The 23,318-nt window shown below is 39.1% G+C and overlaps 1 protein-coding gene across 7 annotated transcripts in view; it reads right to left on the reverse strand.

The window, feature by feature from the left end:
• Positions 1-23,318, reverse strand: part of MARCHF8 (membrane associated ring-CH-type finger 8) — a 135,537-nt gene that overhangs the window by 16,044 nt on the left and 96,175 nt on the right. For all 7 annotated transcript variants that reach the window (XM_059169601.1, XM_059169605.1, XM_059169597.1 and 4 more), the window contains one exon: positions 7,377-7,427. In XM_059169601.1, the coding sequence (XP_059025584.1) occupies positions 7,377-7,427 (51 nt within the window). The remainder of the gene's footprint in view (positions 1-7,376; positions 7,428-23,318) is intronic.

Below are 23,318 nucleotides of genomic sequence, written 5' to 3' on the forward strand. Positions count from 1 at the left end.
CTTTTCACTGTCCTTGTAACCCCATTCTTTTCTTTCACAGCACTTGTGAAGGTTTACCAAAAGATCTTTCTGGAATAATATGCTGACTCAGAAGTCATGGTTTAGCCTAGCATAGTGCCTGGCACACAGTAGGTGTTCAAGAACACTTCTGAATGAATTAAACAAGTACACTCTGAAGTGACTGCCTGTTCATAGGTGTAAAACAGGTTCTCAAACATGTGGGTCTCATGAGGGACCCCTTTATGCTATCAAAAATCATTGAGTCTCCCAAAAAGCTTGTGTTTATGAGGGTTACATCAATCAATCTTTACTCTATCAGAAAACATTAAAACAAAAGGGGCTCCTGGGTGCTACGTCAGTAAGTGTCCAACTCTTGATTTCAGCTCAAGTCATGACCTCCGGGTCGTGAGCCTGAGCCCCAAGTGTGGCTCCTTCCTGGGCATGGAGCCTGATTCAGAGTCACTCTTTCCTCTCTTTCTGCCCCTCCCTCTCCTCTCTCTTTCTAAAAAGAAAAGAGAACTTTAAAACTCTAGGCCACCAGCACATGCCCCACTAGTGCCAGAGAGAAGATGCCGTCTCACAGGCTACACAGCCCCGGGCAGCTCCTCTGTACACTCATGAGAGACTAAGAGCGAAAAAGGCAATTAAATAATATGCAGTTATGACACTGGTTTTAACCTTGCCCCTTCTCCCTGAGAAGATGCAGAACCAAGTGTTGAAAACCGCTCGTCTAAAGCTTTAGCCAAAAATGAAACTGCAAGCAGTCAGAAGGAAAAAAAAAATACATGAAAATATGGTCAATCTCTACAAAAGGTGAGCCACACAGCAAAACAGTGCCCGTGGCCCTCCGTCAGCATCCCAAGTGAGACCACATCGTGCTGGTGAGGCCACTCAGCTCCTCCACGTCACTTCCCTGTTCCTGCCACAGCAAAGTACGTATCTCATCCTTAGGACTGATGTTTTCTTCAATACAAATTAAGAAAGGTATAGTTTGGCCTATACTTAATCTGTAAGTCTGAGCAACCTAAGTCTGTCACTCATCAGCTCTGTCTTTAGAAACAGAGAAGCAGACACTGGTCTTGACAAAAATACCACAGCCCATGACCTCCCTCCTAAGGCTGCATTTACATCTACACATGACATTCTACTATAACTCATTCCTATCTAACAGCAGCGATAACAAAAAAATATTCAAGACATCTGGGAAAGCCAATGCTTTCACTCAGATCTGCTTGCCAAACAATAGAACAGCGGTAATTTTAGGTGCTCTTTCAACAGGTCTGGTTGGACTTGTCCCCAGGAATATCTGATTAACCAGAGACACATAAGGCTCATGGTATCTGAATAAAATTATGCAGGAGCTCTAAAATATTCTACTAGGTACCAGCCTTTAGCAAATGTTAGAGCCTAGAAGGACTAACTGCCTGAGTGCAGAAAGGATAGGACCCATGCTCCAGTTTTCATGATGTATGTCTAGCTCACCTCACCACTACCATCTCCTTTTATGTGCTACCAACCATGAATTTGCTCGAAAAAAATGGTGTCACCTGGACCAAGTCCAATTCTCAGGGTCAAATGAGAATGCTTCCCTCATGATAAACTAATGCCATGTCTATGTGCTACGAGAGGTTGGAGGAAAGTCTCTAGTCCGGCCCCTACAATGAGCCAAGCCTAAGCAAAATCCTGGTGCCTGAAAGAACTCCAGTGGGACTGAGTAAGTTCAAGCATTTCCAGGGAATTCCAACCTTCCTCTGAAGAATTTTAAGCCGAAGTACGGTTGTCCTCACTGGAATGCCCCCAGCCAACACGGTCAGCAGGCACCGTGCAACTGGGCAGTTAGGACAGTCTTCACTCCCGCTATACAGCTGCCTTTCATTTCTACCTATTGTTTTGGATTTCTCAAAGTTGTCACCACAACCAGTTTTCTACAGTTTAATCCCACCCTGGCTGGCTCCTTTTCACGTTTTATGGTTTTATGTCCTGCTTTAGGAGCCCCTCCTCAGCCACACCTTTCCCAAGCAGCCCTTCTAAACTCCATTCCTTTCTTTCCCTACCTCAGCCCCTGTCTTTTACCTTCATAATAATTCTCTCCAGCTTTCCGCATTTTCTGGAGGTCTGCTTACTCATCTCCTCTGGCTGGTTCAGAGTTCGGAGTACAATGGTTGGCATAGAGTTAAGTTGTGAGACCAAATCTGACCTCACATAATCCTCAATACATGCTGCACTGGGCCCCCTCGTCTTGTCTATGTTACAGATGATGATACTTCACACCGGGGTGATGAGAGAGGCTTTAGGTGAGAGGCAACTGTGGTATGTTCCCCTGGACAGGGAAGCATACCACCTCAATCTGATGTGGCAGGCCTGCCACAAGCGGTCATCTGAGGCCACCCTGAGGCTCTGCTCAGTACCTCACTGCACTCCCTCCACCAGCTCAAGCTCCAAATGACCCTGGGAGTGATGGCCACTGAAGCCACACACCACACTCCTGCAGCAGAGAGACCCCATTGAGCCCTCCCCTCTCTCTACCACACAGCCTCCCAAATCTCCTTGTCTGTCAGTTCACAAAGGGCAGAATCAGGAGCAGTGGTGGGTGACAGGGCATGTGTTTAAGTGACATACTGAAGAACACATTTTTTAATATCTTTGTTTTAATTTCACATCAGAAAACTAGCAAATCAAAAATGTGATTTCAGATACCACAGAGGGATAAAAATTCTCACAGCAAACAAGTTTAATTAGAGTAAGACAGTTAAAAGAAAACAATGAAGCAAACACAGCAGCACAGGTAGTGCGTGGGGTGAGGGTGGGGTGTAGACGGCTCCTGCCTGGGGAACACTGCTGAACCACATAATCAAGGTCCCGTCGGCAATGCAAAGGTCAAGGCCAGGCTGCATGGAGAGCTGCATTCAAGTGCCCCCCTTCCACAAGCATGCCTCCAGTGGGACTCATCACACCTCAACTTCTATAGGCACTGAGTCAACAGAACAGATCTTTTCCCAGGGGGCAATTCTGCTGCTTCTTCAAAAAAATAATTAACAGGGGCACCTGAGTGGCTCAGTGGGTTAAAGCCTCTACCTTCAGCTCGGCTCATGATCCCTTGATCCTGGGATCAAGCCCCACATCAGGCTCTCAGTGGTGAGCCTGCTTTCTACCCGCCCTGCCCGCCACCTGCCTCTCTGCCTACTTGTGATCTCTGTCAAATAAATAAATAAATAAATAAATAAATCTTTTAAAATAAATAAATAAATAAATAAATAAAGGCTTAGCCGCATATTGCTACAGTATCATTACAAACTACAGTAAGTGATTCAAATGGATGAGTGTGCATGGGGCTGGGACCGGATCACCTCAGATCTGGCACATGAAGGTAGAGAGTTTGAATCTTATTCTAAATGCAGTAAGAACCCACTGAAGGCTTATATGAGAACCAGTGGGATTCTGTTTACCTGGTTGCTGGGGTGGAGGCTGATTTGGAAGGTTGCAAGAATGTAGGCAGATTCTTAGAAAGCTACTGCGGTAGTCCAGTGAACTTGGGCCTGGGATGTAGCGGTGACAATGGACAGAGCAGGGGGCTAGATGTCAAGGGTCTATCACAGCACTATGCACACATTCATCCAACAAACATGTACTGAGCTGCTCCCAAGCTACTGTCTATCCTTGGCTCTGAAGATTTATGGGTAAACAAAACACAATCTTAGCGTCATGGAACTTACTTGTTGGGCAAAGGGGCAAAAGAAAAAAAATCAATAAAAACTCAGGGAATGATAGGTGTTCTCTTGAAAATAAAATTGGAAAAGATACCTAGGGGACCACTTAAGTGATTAGGATGGGCCACTAGGAGGAAGTGACCAATTTCATGAAAACTTGCACTTGTAACAGAGCCTCAATAAGTGATACCCACTTAACATCATTACCATTAATACAAAACAAAGTACTCGGTGTAGACTTTGCAGTCAAAACTGCTTGAAAGTCCCAATATTCTTCCTTAAATTAATTAGTTCTCTAAGAGGATCACACCTGGATGCCCATTTTAAAGCCAGAGGAGCCATCTAGCAGCCTCTCACACAGCCCATCTAATCTGCCTGTTTTCTTCTTTGAAAGGGGTGCATGGTTTCTGAGGCTTTAGCAAAACATGGGGAGCCTCCAACAAACACTGAATGAGACACCCCATTACTCTGTAACAAGATCTAGCTGGAACACTAGGAGAGAGATGGAAGGTTTATTTTCACCTGTGCTCAACCTCTAACTTCAGGTACCTTCAGTTACCAGTAAGAGGTACACCACGGCAGCATCATGCACACAGCAGATGACTGACTAACACGGACACCAGCCAGCACTGAACTTGGCCAGAGGCTGAGTCAGCGAGAGACAATGGAGATTTCAGGTTGCATAAGCCATGTCTGTGTTTTAACCTTTTTTTCTATCTTCTGTATCAAGAGTATGAGGCATCGCCCTAAGTATGTCTGCTATATTGAAAATAGAGTTTTATGTGGCCTAAAGTGGCCTCAGACAACAGGCTCATTTTATAAATATTGCAAGAAAGAACTGCATTCTCAAAAACAAAGTTCTCTTTCACAGCAGTCCTGCCCACCTCCCAGCCCCATGTAACTGGTTCGTCGTGTCTAACGACTCCACATTATACAACTTTCTTATTTCAGAGGGGTACATTTTGCAACGAAATTTCATGCTGATAGTTCACTGGGAAATAATGTGTGCACAACACACCACTCCTGAGATTTCCCTCTGACGCCAGTTCAGTGTGCAGGAACTCCTGCTTTGAAAATGGAAGGGGCCCACAGCTTCTTGGCCCTACTCTGTGGCAGAAAGCTGTTACCCCGTTTCTAAAACAAAGTGTGGATCTAAAATTGCTTTTTAAGAAAACCCCAATCCTGCCCATAGGAAAGTGCTACGTCAGTGCCCATGTTTGTTTCCCTCATCATTTTATGCCTATACCCAGCTTAGTGCCTGGCACAAAGAACACATAATAAAAATGTATGCAAGAAGGAAGAAAGAAAAGGCCAGAGTTTTTATTAGATTTAATTTCCACCCCAGTTGGTATTTATTTTAAAGTACGTAGTCCTGCCTTTGATCAGTAATAAAATAGTAACAGCTATCATCAAGGACCAGCATGCCCCAATCCACCTAAGATCACCAGGGTTCAACAAAGGTTGACTACAGTAAGTTCACTGATTCACTGCAATGAGGGAGCTGCCCTAGGTTCCTTGCAAACATTATCCCCAAGACTCACAGCAACACTGAAAGTTATATTATTTCCTGATTTTACTCATCAGGAAATTAAAATTCAAGGAAGTATCTTTCCTCACAGTCTCATGGCTAGTAAATTCCTGTCCATCAAACTCACAGAGTTTGGGTGAAAACTATCACAGAGCAACTCAGAATATCACAACCCAGTCTGCACCAAGCTCATAAGATGTTCCTACAGACCATGTAAGCCAGTGGTTTACAATGTTTTGTTTTGGTTTGGTTTTTTAACTGCAGGAGGAAACTTCCCTCCAAATAAAATCTTACTAAAACCATAAATAGACATATATTTGAGGCACAGGATGTTGCCATCTTTCAAAACTGCCCTAGCCATTGGGGCAAGGCAATGAGTGCTAATATATACTTTTAAAATGTTTAATGCAACGTAACCAGACAGGCCATCTGGATCTACATCTTCTCACTCTTCTCGATTCTCAAATGTTGGACAGCTCCTTCAAAGGGGGTAGGACAAAACTGGGCATTTAACGCAGACATCAAAGACCTACCACTGCATAGTTCCATTAACTCCCAAGGTCCCAGGTGAACAAACAGCAAAAGAAAAGAAATGGAGGTTGGAAGAAGAGGGATTATTTGTTGAAAGGTATTTATTTGAGATGGCCAAGGCCTATGCCTTGAAACATTGTTCTGGGGGTAGGGGGAGGAGGAGAGGTCAAGTCAGGAATGTACCAAGGAGCACTCTAAAAGACCTTTGGTATCAAACTGAGCACAATCGACTTTTCTTTTTCTTTCTTTTTTTTTTTTTTACTTTTAATTTTTTATTTTTTATAGACATATATTTTTATCCCCAGGGGTACAGGTCTGTGAATCACCAGGTTTACACACTTCACAGCACTCACCAAAGCACATACCCTCCCCAATGTCCATAATCCCACCCCCTTCGACTTTTCTTTTTACACAAAACTAAGCGGATGGATGATATGGTGAGATCTGAAATATGTCTAAGAACAGACTGATCATCTCAAAGGATTTGCTAGATTCTACTTCTCAGTTAAAAAATAAAATAGGGTGCCACAATCAAAGTATCTGTATAGTTTTTAAATTAAAATGGCATATAACATGGATATTTATTTCTGAGTACTCAGGAGGTCCGAGACAGCAGGTCAGGTTTCATCACACTGTTCAGACCTTCCTGTCAGGATCTGTGTCGGTGTCTGGCTGACTGACACAAACATGAGGAGAAGGCCCATCTCTGCAAGGAACCTACACAGACACACTGCATGGATGACACTGGCCGGAGCCCGTGTCTGGGCTGGGAACTGAGCAGTGCCTACAAACAAGTTTGCCTGCTGGCTCCTGGGTCACCCGTAGCAGCTAATATGCTCCTGACAGGCTAGTCAAGTGACTACACCACAGGTGTGTCAGGTGCTTTCGGATGGCCACGTTTCCTAGCCACTTCAGCGGCAGGCAGCTCTGTGATCCAGTTCTGGCGGGTGAAATGTAAGCAGAAGTCAGGCAGCTGGGTGGGGCGTCTGGGAAAGCTTCTGGCCTTCCTGCTGAAAAGGGTTGCTCTCAGCTGACAAACCCCTCCATCCTTCATCATTCTTCTTAGTCCAACCAAGGCCACGGCCATGATACCTGGAGTTCCAACTCCCGTCTTGAAATAATGAGGTATTAAAGCAGGAGGATGACAGTGTGCTAAGGAAAGTGGCAGAGAGAGGACAGAAAATGCCCGGGTCCCTGACAACACCTGGGAGCAACTGCATCAGCCTTGACTCCAAACACACTTCGTCATCAGGACCACATAAACCCATAATTACTGAGGGCACCCGAGTTGGCTTTTTGTTACTGTCAGTCAAATGCACTCCTGAGGGGACAGATTCTCTGGTGACTCCCTGACATCTTTTTTAACCTGAGAGTAAATGACTTCCACTGGAAGAAATACAGGGTTTTCTCCTATTAGTCACTAACTTCAACACACATTTGGAACTGCCTCGCTAGAATAACAGCCATATACCTCACTGTATGGTCCTAAAGAAGATTAAAGAAATGTGTTGATAACTTCGCATAATGAAAAGTAAAAAGTACAAACACCTGCAAGATAGAAGAAACCAAACCCCAAACTACAAAAATAACATATTTCATTGGCACTCTACCTTAGAAATGTTACTTGAATGACTCATGGAATGTCCCAAAGTCTTCTCATTCTGCAAGAAAATAAAACAGGTGTTAAGCATCAAGAAAATGAAACAGGTAATTAAAATGTGCAGAAAATAAGTAATTTACTCCTAACAATCCTCCTGACAATCATTTCCTCAACTAAATGTGCTAAGCACAAACTATTATGTACTAGCAAAAATGAATGAAACAGGAGTCCTTGCCTTAAAGGAACTTAAGAACAGGAATTTAGAATTAACTAAAAATAAAAGAGAAGTGTCTTAAGACACATTCAAATGGAGGTTCAGAGGCAAGAAACTGCAGGTTGTTTTATCTGATGTTGCCAATACTGTGAGGAGCCACTGTAGGATCAGGAAGAAAGTGGGATAACTGACCCCACCCAGGTCATTTGGCTGTCCAAGTGGTGGGTACTCAACAGGGACATCGCACACCTCACATCTGTTCCCTTAAGCCTGTTTCTCCTCCTGGATTAGAAAAATCTGAGAGTCATGCTAGAATCCTCCACCTTTAGTAACAAAGTCTTGTATCAAAATCTTCCTGTTTAAGGTGTTGGCAAGGACGCAGAGAAAGGGGAATCCTCCTACACTGTTGGTGGGAGGCAAGCTGGTGCAGCCACTCTGGAAAACAGCATGGAGGTGTCTCCAGAAGTTGAAAATAGAGCTACCCTATTATCCAGCTATTGCACTACTGGGTATTTACCCTAAAGATACAAATGTAGTGATCCAAAGGGGCACATGCACCCAAATGTTTATAGCAGCAATGTTCACAATAGCCAAACTATGGAAAGAGCCTAGATGTTCATCGACAGATGAATGAAAAAAGAAGATGTGATACACACACACACACACACACACACACACACAACACACAAATATTATTCAGCCATCAAAAAAAAAATCTTGCCATTTGCAACAACATGAATGGAACTAGATGCTATTATGCTAAGCGAAATAAGTTTATCAGAGAAAGACAATTACCATATGATCTCACTGATGTGAGGAATTTGAGAAACAAGACAGAGGATCATAGGTGAAGGGAGGAAAAATGATACAAGATGAACTCAGAGAGGGAGACAAACTGTAAGAGACTCATAATCTCAGGAAACAAACTGAGGATTGCTGGGGGGTGGGGGGGAGTGATAGAGTGGCTGGGTTATGGACACTGGGGAAGGTATGCACTATGGTGAGTGCTGTGAATTGTGTAAGACTGATGATTCACAGACCTGTACCTCTGAAGCAAATAATACATTATATGTTAATAAGTTTAAAAAAAGAAAGAAAGAAAAACTGCACAATCAAAAAAAAAAAAATCTTCCTGTTTAATGTCTCTCAATCTTGAATCTCTACCCCCTACCCCCACCCACAAGCTCGATCAGACTTTAGTGAGCAAGCAAGCAACACAACACCCCCAGAAGAGGCTGGAGCCACTTAAACCAAACACCACCCCCCAGGGCTGGCAAGGGCATCTTTAGTAGGGAAGGTCTGACTTGTGAGCCACCAGTGTAGTGGGCCTCTCCGGCCGAGGACCAACACAGGCCCCCTGCGGTACCAAGGCTACTGATCATACCATGCTCAAAGCGTTGGCTTCAGTTCTGGTGGAAAGAGGACCAAGCATTTTCTTTTTTCATTAGAATCAAGCTTACAGTTTTTTGTTTGTTTTTTGTTTCCTTTCCTCATTTTTTGGATCAGACTTTATTTTTTCTTTGTTTTTCTTTGGAATCAGACTTATAGTTTTTTTGTCTGTCTGCTGGCATTTTTGTTTTCCTTTTGTCTTGGATCAGGCTTTCTCTTTTTTCTTTTCCAGGCTTATTTTAACAAAGAAATCAAAGCACGCTTAGTTAAAGGTCCAAATTCTCCCCACTGAAAGCAAGCCTCCTTGCTTTCAGTCCTCTGCAGAGGACTGACCTGTGGGAAAGAGTAGCCAAAACACCACAGTGGAGTGCACACAGCATACACCAGAAACACTTCCTGAAGCACCAGGCCATGGACAGTGTATGACCCGCTTCTTAATATAGCATTACTCTCAGAAGCAGAAAACAGAACAAGATTTTATAACATGCAAAAGAAACCTGGACAAAATGACAAAACAGAAATTTTCCCCAAAAGAAAGATCAAGAAGAAATCACAGCCAGGGATTTGTTCAAAACAGATATAAGCAGTATGTCTGAACAAGAATTTAGAACAACAGTCATGACTACTAGCTGGGCTTGAAAAAAGCACTGAAGATACCAGAGAAACCCTGATTCTGCAGAGATAAAAGACCTAAAAACTAGTTAGGCCGAAATAAAAAATGCTGTAACTGAGATGCAAAACCAACTGGATGTAATCACAATAAGGAAGAAGCAGAGGAATAAATAGGTGATATAGAAGATAAAATTATGGAAAACAATGAAACTGAAAAGAAGAGGGGAGAAAACAATTAGGTCACAAATAAGACTCAGGGAACTCAGTGATTCCATAAAGCACAACAATATCCATATCATAGGTGTCCTAGAAGAGGAATGAGAAAACAGGGCAGCAGGTTTATTTGAACAAATTATAGTGGAGAACTTCCCTAATATGGGGAAGGAAACAAGGATTCAAATCTAAAAGGCAGCGAGAACTCCTCTCAAATTCAACGAAAACAGTTCAACACCAAGACAGATCAGAGTGAAACTTGCAAAATAACAAAAGTAAAGAGAAATTTGAAAGCAGCTTGGAACAAAAAGTCCTTAATCAAAAAGGGCAGATATATAAGGTTAGCAGCATATCTGTCCACAGAAGTTTGACAGCCCAGAAGAAAGTGGCATGATATATTCAACATATTAAATGGGAAAAATACACAACCAAGAATACTTTAGCCAGCAACCCTGTCTTTCAGACTAGAAGGAGAGATAAAGAGTTTTCAAAACAAGCAAAAACTGAAGGAGTTCATGAACACTAAACCAGCTCTGCAAGAAATATTAAAAGAGACCCTCTGAGCAGGAAAGACAGACCAAAAGTAACATAGAAAGGAATGGAGACACTCTACAGAAACAGTGACTTTACAGATTATACATTAGCACTAAATTCATATCTATCAATAAATACATTGAATGTCAATGAACTAAATATGCCAATCAAAAGACACATGGTAACCAAATGGATAAAAATAATAAGACCCATGGATATGCTGCTTACAAGTGACTCTTTCTAGACCCAAAGACACCTACAGATTGAAAGTAGAGGGGTGAAGAACAATTTATCATGCTAATCTCCAATCTCATTTATAGTTCTACTATCAATGCCTTAGATTTAGGTTCTCTTCATTTTTCACTTGAAATTCTTGAATAACTTCCTATCTTATCATCTTTCTACTTTGAAAGTGACCTCCCTGATACATAATTGCTATGGACTGCATTGTGTCCTCCCAAATTTGTATGTTAAGTTCTAGCCCCTAGTATTCAGAATGTGACGATATTTGGAGACAGGGTCTATAAAAAGGTCATTATGTTTAAATGAAGTCGTTGGGGTGGGACTTGACCCAATATGAATAGTGTTCTTATAAGAAGATGAACTTAAGACATAGGCACACACAGAGGGAATAATATCATGTGAAGACACAGGAAGAAGTCAAGGGAAGCTATCTAGGAGCCAAAGAAAGAGTCCTCAAATGAAACCAAACCTGCTGACATCTTAATCTTAGAATTCTAGCCTCTAGAACTGTGAGAAAATTATTTCCTGTTGCCTAAGTACCCATTGCCTCATTATTTTGTGATGGCAGCACCAGCAAATAATACAAGAATCTTCCACACTATAACTTTCTTTAAAAAAAAAAAAAAATGAATGTTCAAACTTGTAAATCTGATTTTCTAAAAATAAGAAAGTAACTCTCCCTGAATCTAATATTCTTACTCTAAACCCAAATGAGTAAAAAAACAAAAACAGAAACTATTACCTATGGAAAAATCATGTATTTTTAAGATTGTCATATTCTCTTTTCATTTCACATGCTTTGCAATAATCATGGGGAAGACCAGAGAAGGTTGAGATGTAATTAGCAGGTAAAATTCCTTTGGTCAAAAGTACAAAGGAGCTACTGGATCATTTTAAAACTGCTTGGAGAAGAGTTGATTCCATTCCATCAAGCTTCTCCTTAAAGAGAACCAGCAATCAAGAAAATTTTAACTTTCCCCTTCCCCAAAACCCACTAAATGACATACTGCCTTGACTTTGGTACAGTTGGCTTTTGAATACTCAACACTCCTAAAATGTTAGTAAAGAAACATTTCAAGAGCTCCCAAGTGGCCTGCCAGCTGGCACTTGTTTCAACAATATTGTCTTTACAGCAATGTGTCTGTACAATTCTTTTGAGTATTTTCATTATATTCTCTTATTTTATAAATCTGAGTGAAAACAGAAGTTCAAATCTCTTTTAAGTATAATACAATATACACACTGCTATTAAATGTTTTTCCATCATTGGAATGTTTCTTAGTTTTAAGCTAGTCAATTAGCTTTAAGAAAAGAACAAAATTATAAAGTATGCTCTAAGTATTAACAATGTCAGCAAAGACTATTTCTAAAAGACAAGAAGAATCAAATTTCATTCATTCATCTTATTCATGCATTCACTCATTGGGAGTAGAGAGTCTCTCTGTCCAAAGCACAGGTAAATCTGTAACCAGTCAAGTGTCGTTCATGAGTCAAGAATGTACTATGGACAAACACAGGGCACTGCTGTGAATCCAAGCTTTAAGGTTCATTTACCAGCAATTTACTACTAAATTTTAAGTTAGCTTACTAAATTAAAAAGCAAAGGTTCCATATGCCCTGGAATATCTGTACAGAAAATCATTATAACCACTATGACATTTACCCACTACCTTAAAGGAAACAGCCAGTTTAACACCACCTGGAAATGTACAAATAAGTTCTGAGGTACAAAAGAAGCAGTAATTTCTATCCTTGACTTTTTTTTGACATTTATTATTCCACAGAGAAGGGTTACTGGGGTGGGGAGAGGTCTAGGTGTTAAGCTAGGTAACATTATAAATCCAGACTGAGATGCTCTTTACCTTATGAACTTGAGAAATAAATTTAATGATGCCTGTATCCTGTTTTCCTTCTTAGAATAAGTCAGTATTTTACTTTGGTAAAAATCAAACAAATTATCTAGCCCCAGAACATACAGATGCTTTAAAGCCTGAAACCTGTCAACATTTAGAATTGTTTCTTCCACTTGGCAGGAAATTAATAATTCAGTTCCAAAAGACCATTTTTTTCCCCTCCAATATTAGTACATTTATTTGGACTTACTGAAAAAAATCTAAGAAGTTCAGAACCATAACCAGACCTATTTTTCAGGAAGCAAATCCCAGGATTCATTCAAACCAGTGACTCACTCATTCCATACGTATTTACTATTTGACTAACACATGCAAGCAAACGTATTAGGCACAAAACATGGGCAAAAATAAATCTCACTTCTCAGCTTGTTCTAATGATGATGTTAACCACAGAACTTCTTTGAAATAGTGTTTCAATGAGAAATATATAACCAGGGAATCAAATAAATAAAAAAAATTTTTTAAACATTAAAAAAGCACAAACATGAATTATATCAGGATACAGTGGGTGACACCATTCTTTCCTACAGTAAAACTCGCATGTTTCGGAATGAAAAGGACAGGTTACCAAAGATCAAGGTCGAGAACTGGAATTAGGCATTCTGAAGAGAAAAAGAGTTCCATTCCAGTTCAAGCCAAAATTAAGTTCCAATGCCCAAGTGATACAAACCTTAGCAAATCATTTTCATAAATCTTTAATATACTTAGTCACTGCTTACTGAGTCCACCATCTTATTATCCTGGGTGAGATAAAAGCCTCACTGCTGGTAGCAAAAGCTGTTACTTTCTCTTATTGGAGAAGGTACCAGGAGATGCCCACTCTGATAGCACAAACTCCCCTCGCTTGCTCTCACCTCCATGTGTCTTTGGTGGGCTTCTGTCTACATTTTTAAAAAGAGGAGCTCCTCAGAACACAGTTCCATGCCCTCTTCTCATTTGTTGTCTCCCTCAGACCAGTGCTTCTGAAACTTTGTGCATTTCAATCATTTAAGGACCTTCATAAAATGTAGACTATGATTTGTTAGGTCTGAGGTGGGTTGAGATTCTGCATTTCTGTTAAGCACCTAGGTGACTCCCGTGCTGCTGGTCCCCAGACTATACTTTAAGATGCAAGTTTCATTCCAAATCCTGGGCGAGAATAATCCATAAAGGCTATGATTCATTTTTCCAATTGAGGTATAACTGAATATGACTCATATTTTAAATAGCAAGTCATGACTACTGTAAAAGTAAATTTCTGCATAAAAGATGGTAGTGAGCTCACAACCGAGTTAATACAAATAAATCAATCAGGAAACAGACTGATACATACACTGGGAAAGACTGAGTCTGAGGGTGTGAGAAAGAAAAGTCTTATTAATGTTAAGAAGTTACCAAATCACAAAGATAAAGAGAAGCTCTGTTGAAGAATAAGGGACATTTCACAATTTACTCAGTCCAGTCAGTGGTGTTTTGCAAGTCCATGTGTGGCTCCAACAGAATGTACCTTGAGGGTAGAACTGAGATGCAGAGCGCACAGAGACCAAACACGCCCTGGGAAGTAGAAGCCAAGAATTAAAGAGAAGACAATGAGGTGAGATGCCCAAGCAAGTTTTGAGGATTTTGTATAAAGGAGTCAAACAATAAAACTTCACGTGGGAGTCTCCCTGAAACTCTGACCAGGAACAGTCTTTTTTTTTTTTTTTTTTTTTAAGGTTTTATTTATTTATTTGACAGAGGTGGTGTGGGGAAGCAGGCCCCCTCCTGAGCAGAGACCCCGATGGGGGCTTGATCCCAGGACCCTGGGATCATGACCTGAGCCGAAGGCAGAGGCTTTAACCCACTGAGCCACCCAGGCGCCCCAGGAACAGTCATTTAAACACACACACATACACACACAAACACACACACACACCCCAAAAACCAAAAAATAAGCAAACAAGCAAAAAACCAAAACAAACAAACAAACAAAAATCTGTGTAACAGATATGCTATCTACCCAATCTCCATCCCTACATACAACAAATTTGTTCTGAGCAGCAATGGGCCCAAGTAAAAGTTCTCACTTTCTCACTCTATTTTGCAATTGTAAGTAAATATGTAAGAAAGTTCTCGCCAAACACATTAAACTTGAAGTTTTCTGGAAGAACATTCTGCTACAGCCACTGCTCCTTTCTCCAGCATTTCTTCTTTCCTGAGTCACCCTGGAATATAGATGTCATGCCAGGAGGTACAGCAGTCACCTTGAAACCATGAGGAAAAAAAATATACACAGAGGTCTCCAACTTTTTGTTTCAGGACACCTTTACAAGTATATTACTGAGGACTCCTCAAACCTCCTATTTACGTGGATTATATATAATTGATATTTGCCATATTAGAAATTAAAACAATTTTTAAAATATGAATCTCTTAATTCAATTAGAATAAACCCAGTTAATATAAATAACATTTCTATGAAAAACAACGATTTTTCTGAAAAAAATTAAGTGAGCAGAGTAACATAGTTTTATATTTTTGTAAATCTTGTTATTGTTTAGTTAACAGAACATCGCTGAATTCTCTTATCTGTTTGTACATTCAATCTCCTCTGTTGTTCTGACTGAAATAAATGAAGAAAATTTGGCCTTCTACAGTTATGTATTTATAAACGGAGTGTGTATTTAACAGCCATTTGAGATAACTGGATATTCTTTTTACTACACAAAAACTCAACAAGTAATTAGGGGTGATGTACACTCTGAAATGGTATTAATAAATTTTTAATACTCCATTAAAATCAACTGGTCCATCTTCTACTTTGAATTGATCTCTTCTTAATCATGTATGACTTTATAATATCACACTAAATTGGTCATTTAGAAATTACTGGTTCACTGGGTTATGCAAATCGTCCAAGACTGACACATTTCATAATGCAAAATGAAAAAAATCACACTTGTTAATATGACCATAATTATAGGAAAGCTATCAAAAGAAAAAAGAAAAAGAAAAGTTATCAAGCTCACAGTGGTGGATAAAAGTTTTCCAAAATCCTAATTTTTGCTTAGAGACTTCAAAAATTTTTTTGGCAACAAAAACTGCTACTTTAAAGATTGGCTCATTCATTCAATTTAGAGAAAATGTCTACCAAATATTCAAGTCAGAATAAGCTAGAGTTTGACTGCCAGTAATTCTTTCAAGTAAAAATTGTACTCCGGGGCACCTGGGTGGCTCAGCGGGTTAAAGCCTCTGCCTTCGGCTCAGGTCATGATCCCAGGGTCTTGGGATCGAGCCCCGCATTGGGCTCTCTGCTCAGTGGGGAGCCTGCTTCCTCCTCTCTCTGTCTCTGCCTGCCTCTCTGTCTACTTGTCCGTCAAATAAATAAATAAAATCTTTTAAAGAAAGAATTGTATTCCACTAAAACTGACTAGTTAACTTAGCAACTCAATCACAGGCATGCTTTACTCTGAGTCAAACAATGCACTTTGGTATTCAGTGGAAATGATTTATATCAGATATGCAAAAATGGAATAAAACATATAATCTAAATGGAGAATAGTCAAGAGTGGCAATAGTTAAGAGTGGCATACATATTAAAATGAGCAGAAAATGAATCAAAGTATTATTATAATTGTCTTCAAAATGTTCCCAAAGTTAAAGAGACATTAAGATACAAGAAATATATCAAACTTCTAAAGATAAACACTAAAAGAGATAAAGAGATACACTCATCAACACCACACATAAAACAAAAAGAAATTCTTAAAAGAGTTCAAGTAGCCTACATGATGGTAAGAAAAAGAGAAGGAAGAAAGAGAGATGGGGAGAGAGAGAAGAGAACAAACAGAAAATAAAAAGTAAAATGGCACCCTTACTTCCTAAGATGTCAGAAACTATCCTAAGGGCATGTGGCAAATAGAGAAAAATTTATTCAAGAAAGCTGAGTACACTTTGGTATGAACAGTAGGAATCTGTGGTATTTGAAGCATAACCCAGTCCATCTTCAGGCTAGAAGCTCCACTCTGGAAGGGTGCAGCCAAGAAAAAATACCGACCTTTCTACCCAGCTCCCAAAGAACAGAAAAGCATCTCGAGAGGGGCAGACTCCAAGCATGACACATTCTACTCTACCAACTCTATGTTCCGGAAGTCATGTTCCAAGCAAAAGTGATTTAGAAGTAGGTCTGGGCTCCTTTCCACACAGTGGCCACTACCAGAGAAGAAGCTTCTACTTTGCATGTCGAACTGGGTATAATGCAGCCCAGGACTGATAGGTGGTAGTTGCAAGGACTGATAGGTGGAAGCTGCACACCAAGAAAGGCAAGCCAAGAGAGACACAGGCTACTGTCCTACATAAAGCAGGTTTGTCACTCCAAAAGATGTGGTCTACAAGCTTAGACTTTGAAAAGGTGGAAAGGCAGGCCAAAATAACAGAGAGCTCATAAGCTATCTCCAAGGAAACAAACATTAACTGGAATAGAAAAAGTAGAAATTCCAGCCTAATGCTACTGGCAAAAATGATGGCATTTTAGGTGGCTGCTAGCTCTAAGAGAGCAACAAGAAAAACCATAAAAGTATACCACAGAAAACCAGGGATAGAGACAACTAAGAAGGTACTCCAGGAAGAAACCTCAAATACTGCTGTCAAAAACAGCTATAGCAAAAGAATCTGCATTTACATAGATCGGACATGAAGAATGCCCCCAGGGCATTGTCCAAAATAGCAGTGCCATCAGCCAGCAGTTAACGGAACTAAAAACTGAGTGTGAAATCAACAGAGACAAGAAAACATAAGAGGTCAGGGAGACAATCAGTCAAAAACCACTGCTCCCAACAGTCATGCCAACTTGAGAAAGCACACACCCAAGGCTTACCCCTCTGAGAAGCAAAATCAAAGACTACATATTGTGAGGAAAACAGATTTTGCTGTAAAAACCAGCCAAGTTACTAAACAAAGAACAACCCACAGGAGGTGGAGGGAGGTAAAAGAATTTTAATTCAAAGATGCTAAAAAGTATTATCTAAAATATACAGCATTGAGTACAGAAATTACAAGATATGCAGAGAAAGAGGAAAGCATGACCCAAATGGGAAAAAAGGGAAGTAACAGAAAAGGCCCTACAGAGAGCCCACAAACTGTCTTTAGTATACAAAGGCTTCAAAGTAACTATGATAAATATGTTCACAGAACTAAATGAAACCATACTTAGAGACAAAGGAAGATATGGTGCCAGTATCTTATCCAACTGATGAAAGCAATAAAGGAATAGAAATGATAAAAAGTGAACATGGAAAATGCAGAACTGAAAAGTACAATAACTGAAATGAAAAGTTCATCACAGTCATTCAACAGCAGATCTGACCTGGCAGAGGAAAGAATCTGTAAACATGAAGATGAATCCTCAGATTATGCAATCTGAAGAATAGAGATCAAAAAGAATAAAGAAAACTAAATTCAGCCTTAGAGAAACAGGGAACATGATTAAGTACACCAATATATCCATAATATACAAGGGAGAAAGAAGAGAGAGGAGGAGAAAAAAATTCAAAGAAATAATGGCTGCATAATCCTAAAATTTAGTAAAAACATCATTCTCCACACCAAGAAGCTAAATTAAATTGTAGCAGGATAAAAGCAAAGGGACCCACATCCAAACACAACAAATTAACATGCTGAAAGACAAAGAGAAAGCTTTGAAATCAGCAAGGGAAAAATAACTAATTATATACAGCAACCACCCCCCCTCCAATTAATAGCTGATTTCTCATCATTTGAAACCATGGAGGACACAAGACTGGGGGAGGAGGGAGGGTGACACATTTATAGAGAACTGAAAGAAAAAGAATTTTAATCAAGAATATTATTCCAGGGGTGCCTGGGTGGCTCAGTGGGTTAAAGCCTCTGCCTTCAGCTCGGGTCATGATCCCGGGGTCCTGGGATCGAGCCCCGCATCGGGCTCTCTGCTCGGCAGGGAGCCTGCTTCCTCCTCTCTCTCTGCCTGCCTGTCTGCCTACTTGTGATCTCTGTCTGTCAAATAAATAAATAAAATCTTTAAAAAAAAAAAAGAATATTATTCCAGCAAACCTATCTTCAATAATGAAGGTGAAATAAAGATATCAAGAAATTATCAAGAATGACAAAAACCGAGAGAATGCAACAGTAGTAGACACACGTTAAAAGGAATATTAGAGAGAAGTTCTTCAGGCTGAGAACAAGTAACACCAAGCAATAATTAGAAACTATGTGAAAAAAAAAAAAAGAATGCCAGAAAAACTAATTACATGAAAATAAAAGACAGTATACACATATATATTTCTTGTCCTTTTATCTCTTAAGTGATTGTAAAAGGAATTATACAAAAACATGTATATATTGTATTTTTGGACCTATAACAAAAAGAAATGTTAACATACTTGATAATAACAAACAAAAGAGATGAGTGGGTACAAAACTGTATTGGCAAAGGAAGCATTACCAGATGACAACACAAATCCACAGGAATAAATAAGAATGAGAAATGTTAAATAATTTTGAAAGAACAAACTCTGTAAATGCTCTTTTTTTACTTATTTAAATGACAAATTAATAACTGCAACAATGTATTATTAAGTTTGGAACATACATAGTGTAATGTATAACAATAAGCAAGAAAGGGAAAGAAGAAATAGAGGTATACAGGAAGCATGATTTTATATCTTATGGAATTTAATTAATATGATGAAGTTAGAGTGTGTTAAAAGAATGTATACATTAAACCCTGGAGCCGACACGATGTTGATAACTTTAATCACTTAATGCAACACAAAGTAGTAAAGGAGAAATAGAGAAAAAAGACGTAAGATATATAAAAAACAAAAAGTGAAATGACTAACAAATCAACCATATTAATAGCAATAAGTATTAACAATCCAATCAAAATGAGTTTATCAAAGTAGACAAAAATGCAAAATGCAAGGGCACACGGTCTAGAGAAAACACACTTTACACTGAAAATTACGAATAGGATTAAAATTAAAAGAAGGAAAAAGATAAAATTGCAAAAAACAATAACCATAAGAAAGTTGAAAAGACTATACCAGTATCAGACAAAACAAAATTAAGAAAATTATACTAGAGATAAAGAGGGATGTTCATTATAAGACAGTCAATCCATCATGAAAATGTAACAATTATAAACATATATGTACCTCATAAGAGACCCAAAAATTGCTCATAAGAGAGCAAAAACTGACAGAACTGAGTGAACACCAGATAATTCAACAATATTGGCAGACCTCAATACCATATATTCAACAGTGGACAGAACAACTAGGTAGAATACAACTAACAAAAAAGAACTAAACAGTGCTATAAACCAGATAGACCTAACAGACCTCTACAGGACACTAAACCCAACAACAGAATACACATTCTTCTCAAGTGTACATAAAACATTCTCCAGGACAGACTACAAGGTAGACCATAAAACAAGCCTAAATAAATTCAAAAGAATTGAAATAATACAAAGTATGATTTCTCACAACAAAGTTAAATTAGGTATCAAGAACAGAAAAGTAAGAGATTCACAGATACATGGAAATTAAACAATAAAATCAGAAACAACCAATTGGGTCAAAGAATTCACAGGGAAAATTAGAAAATGTGAAATTAATAAAAATGAAAACACAAAATACCAAACTTATCCAATGCAGCTAAGACAGTGCTTAGAGAAATAGTTACAGCTGTTAAGTGCTGATAAATATAAAGAATAAGCTCAAATAAATTACTTCCACAATAAGACACTCGAAAGAAAAGAGCAAAGCACACCTAAATTAGATAACAAAGGGAAAGATTACAAGGAGATGTTAATAAGGACTAGAAGATTGATGGAGAAAAAGCAACAAAACCAAAAGTTGGCTCTTTGAAACAAGATTTTTTTTTAAGTCAAAAAATTTATGTAGCTTCACTAAGTAAAAAATGAAATATAACTCAAATTATTAAAATTAAGAATAAAAGAGCATGTCCTATCAACCTTACAGAAATATAAAGGATTATAAAAGAATACTGTGAATAATTTTATATCAAAAAAATAGAAAAGTAAAAGAGGAAATTCCTAGGGCCACCTGGGTGGCTCAGACCATTAAGCATCTGCCTTTGGCTCAGGTCAAGATCTCCAGGTCCAGGGATCGAGTCTCACATCGGGATCCCAGCTCAGCAGGGAGTCTACTTATCTGTGCTCTGTCTCTCTCTCTTTCAAATAAATTAGTAAAATCTTAAAAAAAAAAAAAAAGAGGAAATTCCTGCAGAGATAGACACAAACTACCAAAAGTGACTTAAGAAGAAATTAAAAATCTGGGGGTGCCTGGCTGGCTCACCTGGTATAGTGTGTGACTCTTGCTCTTAGGGTCATGAGCTCAAGCCTCACAATGGGCATGGGGCCTAGTTAAAGTCAAGCAGAGAGAGTCAATTATCACATGGTTTCACTTATTTGTGAAGCATAACAAATATCATGGAGGATAAGGGGTGTTAGAGAGGAGAAGGGAGTTGGGGTAAATTGGAAGGGGAGGTGAATCACGAGAGACTATGGACTCTGAAAAACAATCTGAGGGGTTTGAAGTGGCGGCAGGGTGGGAGGTTGGGGTACCAGGTGGTGGGTATTATAGAGGATACGGATTGCATGGAGCACTGGGTGTGGTGAAAAAATAATGAATACTGTTTTTCTGAAAATAAATAAATTAATTTAAAAAAAAAGAAATAAAAGAAATTTTAAAAATCCGAATAAACCAGATTAAATTAGTTTTCTAAAAACTTCCCACAAATAAGGGCACCTGGGTGGTTCAGGCAGTTGAGTGGCCAACTCTTGATTTCAGTGAAGGTCATTATCCCGGGGCCCTGGATTCAGGCCCTGCATTGGGCTCTGCACTCTCTCCCTCTCCCCCTCTCCCCTGCTCATTCTCTCTTTCTCTCAAATAAATAAATAAATCTTTTTTTTTTTTAAAGATCAAAGATATCACAAGAATAGAAAATTGCACACCAATATTCCTTATGAATACAGACTCAAGAATTCTCAACAAAATACTAGCAAACCAAATCCAGCAAAAGATAAAAAGGATATACACTATGACTAGGTAGCATTTATACTAGGAATGCAACACTGAAATAGCTAAATCTCAACATAAGACATATGATCAAAAACTGCGTAAAATATACTATAAACATTTGACAAAATCTAACACCTTTCCTGATAAAAACACTCAACAAAAGGGGAGTGTACCTGATAAAGTGTATCTATAATAAATCCACAGTAGTTAATATCACACTTAATGATCAAAGAATGGTTTTACACTAAGACTAGGAACAGGACAAACTGTTCACTCTTTTTTTTTTTTTTTAAGAATTTTTTTTTAGGGACGCCTGGGTGGCACAGTTGGTTAAGCAGCTGCCTTCGGCTCAGGTCATGATCCCAGCGTCCTGGGATCGAGTCCCGCATTGGGCTCCTTGCTCGGCAGGGAGCCTGCTTCTCCCTCTGCCTCTGCCTGCCATTCTGTCTGCCTGTGCTCGCTCTCTCCCCCTCTCTCTCTCTGATAAATAAAAAAAATCTTTAAAAAAAAAAAAAGAATTTTTTTTAATTTTTTTTTCAGCATAACAGTATTCATTATTTTTGCACCACACCCAGTGCTCCATGCAATCCGTGCCCTCTATAATACCCACCACCTGGTACCCTGACCTCCCACCCCCCGCCCCTTCAAAACCCTCAGATTGTTTTTCAGAGTCCATAGTCTCTCATGGTTCACCTCCCCTTCCAATTTCCCCCAACTCCCTTCTCCTCTCTAACTCCCCATGTCCTCCATGCTATTTGTTATGCTCCACAAATGAGTGAATCTGTTCACTCTTTCATCTTCTATTCAACATTGTAGTGAGAACTCTAGGCAGGATAATTTGGAAAGAGAAAGAAAGAAAAAAGACATCCAGCTTGGAAAGGAAGAAGTAAAAGTAACTTCGTCCCCGAATGACATGATCTTGTATACAGAAAATCCTGAGGATGAAAATAATATACAAAAATAACTTGCATTTCTATATATGGTAAATGAACAACCCAAAAACAAAATTTGGAAAACTCTTTTACAATACTGTCAAAAAAGGTAATATATTTAGGAATAACACTAACAGGATAAATGCAAAGTTCATACTCTGAAACTACAAAGTATTTTTGAAAGAAATCAAAGACCTAAATAAATGGAACATTAAGTTATTTGCTGTTGTTGAGTTGTAGGGAGTTCTATATATATTCTGAATATTAACCCCTCATCAGATATACGATTTGCAAATGCTTTCTCCAGTCCAAAGACTGTCTTTTCATTCTGTTGATGCAGTTTTTAATGTTGATATAGTCCAGTGTATTTGTTTTTATGTTGCTGCCTGTGCTTCTAGTGTCAATAAATCCTTGCCAATCCAATGTCATGAAGATTTTCCTCCTGTATTTTCTTCTTCCAAGAGTTTTTACATAGTTCATGTTTAGTTAGGACTTTGACATATTTTGAGTTAACTTTTGTATGCAGTGTAAGAAACCCACTTCATTCTTTAGCATGTGGGTATTTAGTTTTTCCCAGCACCATTTGTTGAAAAGACTACCCTTTCCCTACTGATCCTCTTAGCACTCCTAAATCATTTAGCACTCGAAAATTATTTGAGATCTATGTGAGGGTTTATTTCTAGGCTTCCTACTCTATATCACTGGTCTAAATGTCTATCTTTTTTTAATTAATTAATTTATTTTTTATTTATTTCCAGCATAACAGTATTCATTATTTTTGTACCACACCCAGTGCTCCATGCAATCCATGCCCTCTCTAATATCCACCACCTGGTTCCCCCAACCTCCCACCCCCCGCCT

Source organism: Mustela lutreola, chromosome 4 (genome assembly GCF_030435805.1).
Source record: "Mustela lutreola isolate mMusLut2 chromosome 4, mMusLut2.pri, whole genome shotgun sequence".
NCBI lineage: Eukaryota > Metazoa > Chordata > Mammalia > Carnivora > Mustelidae > Mustela > Mustela lutreola.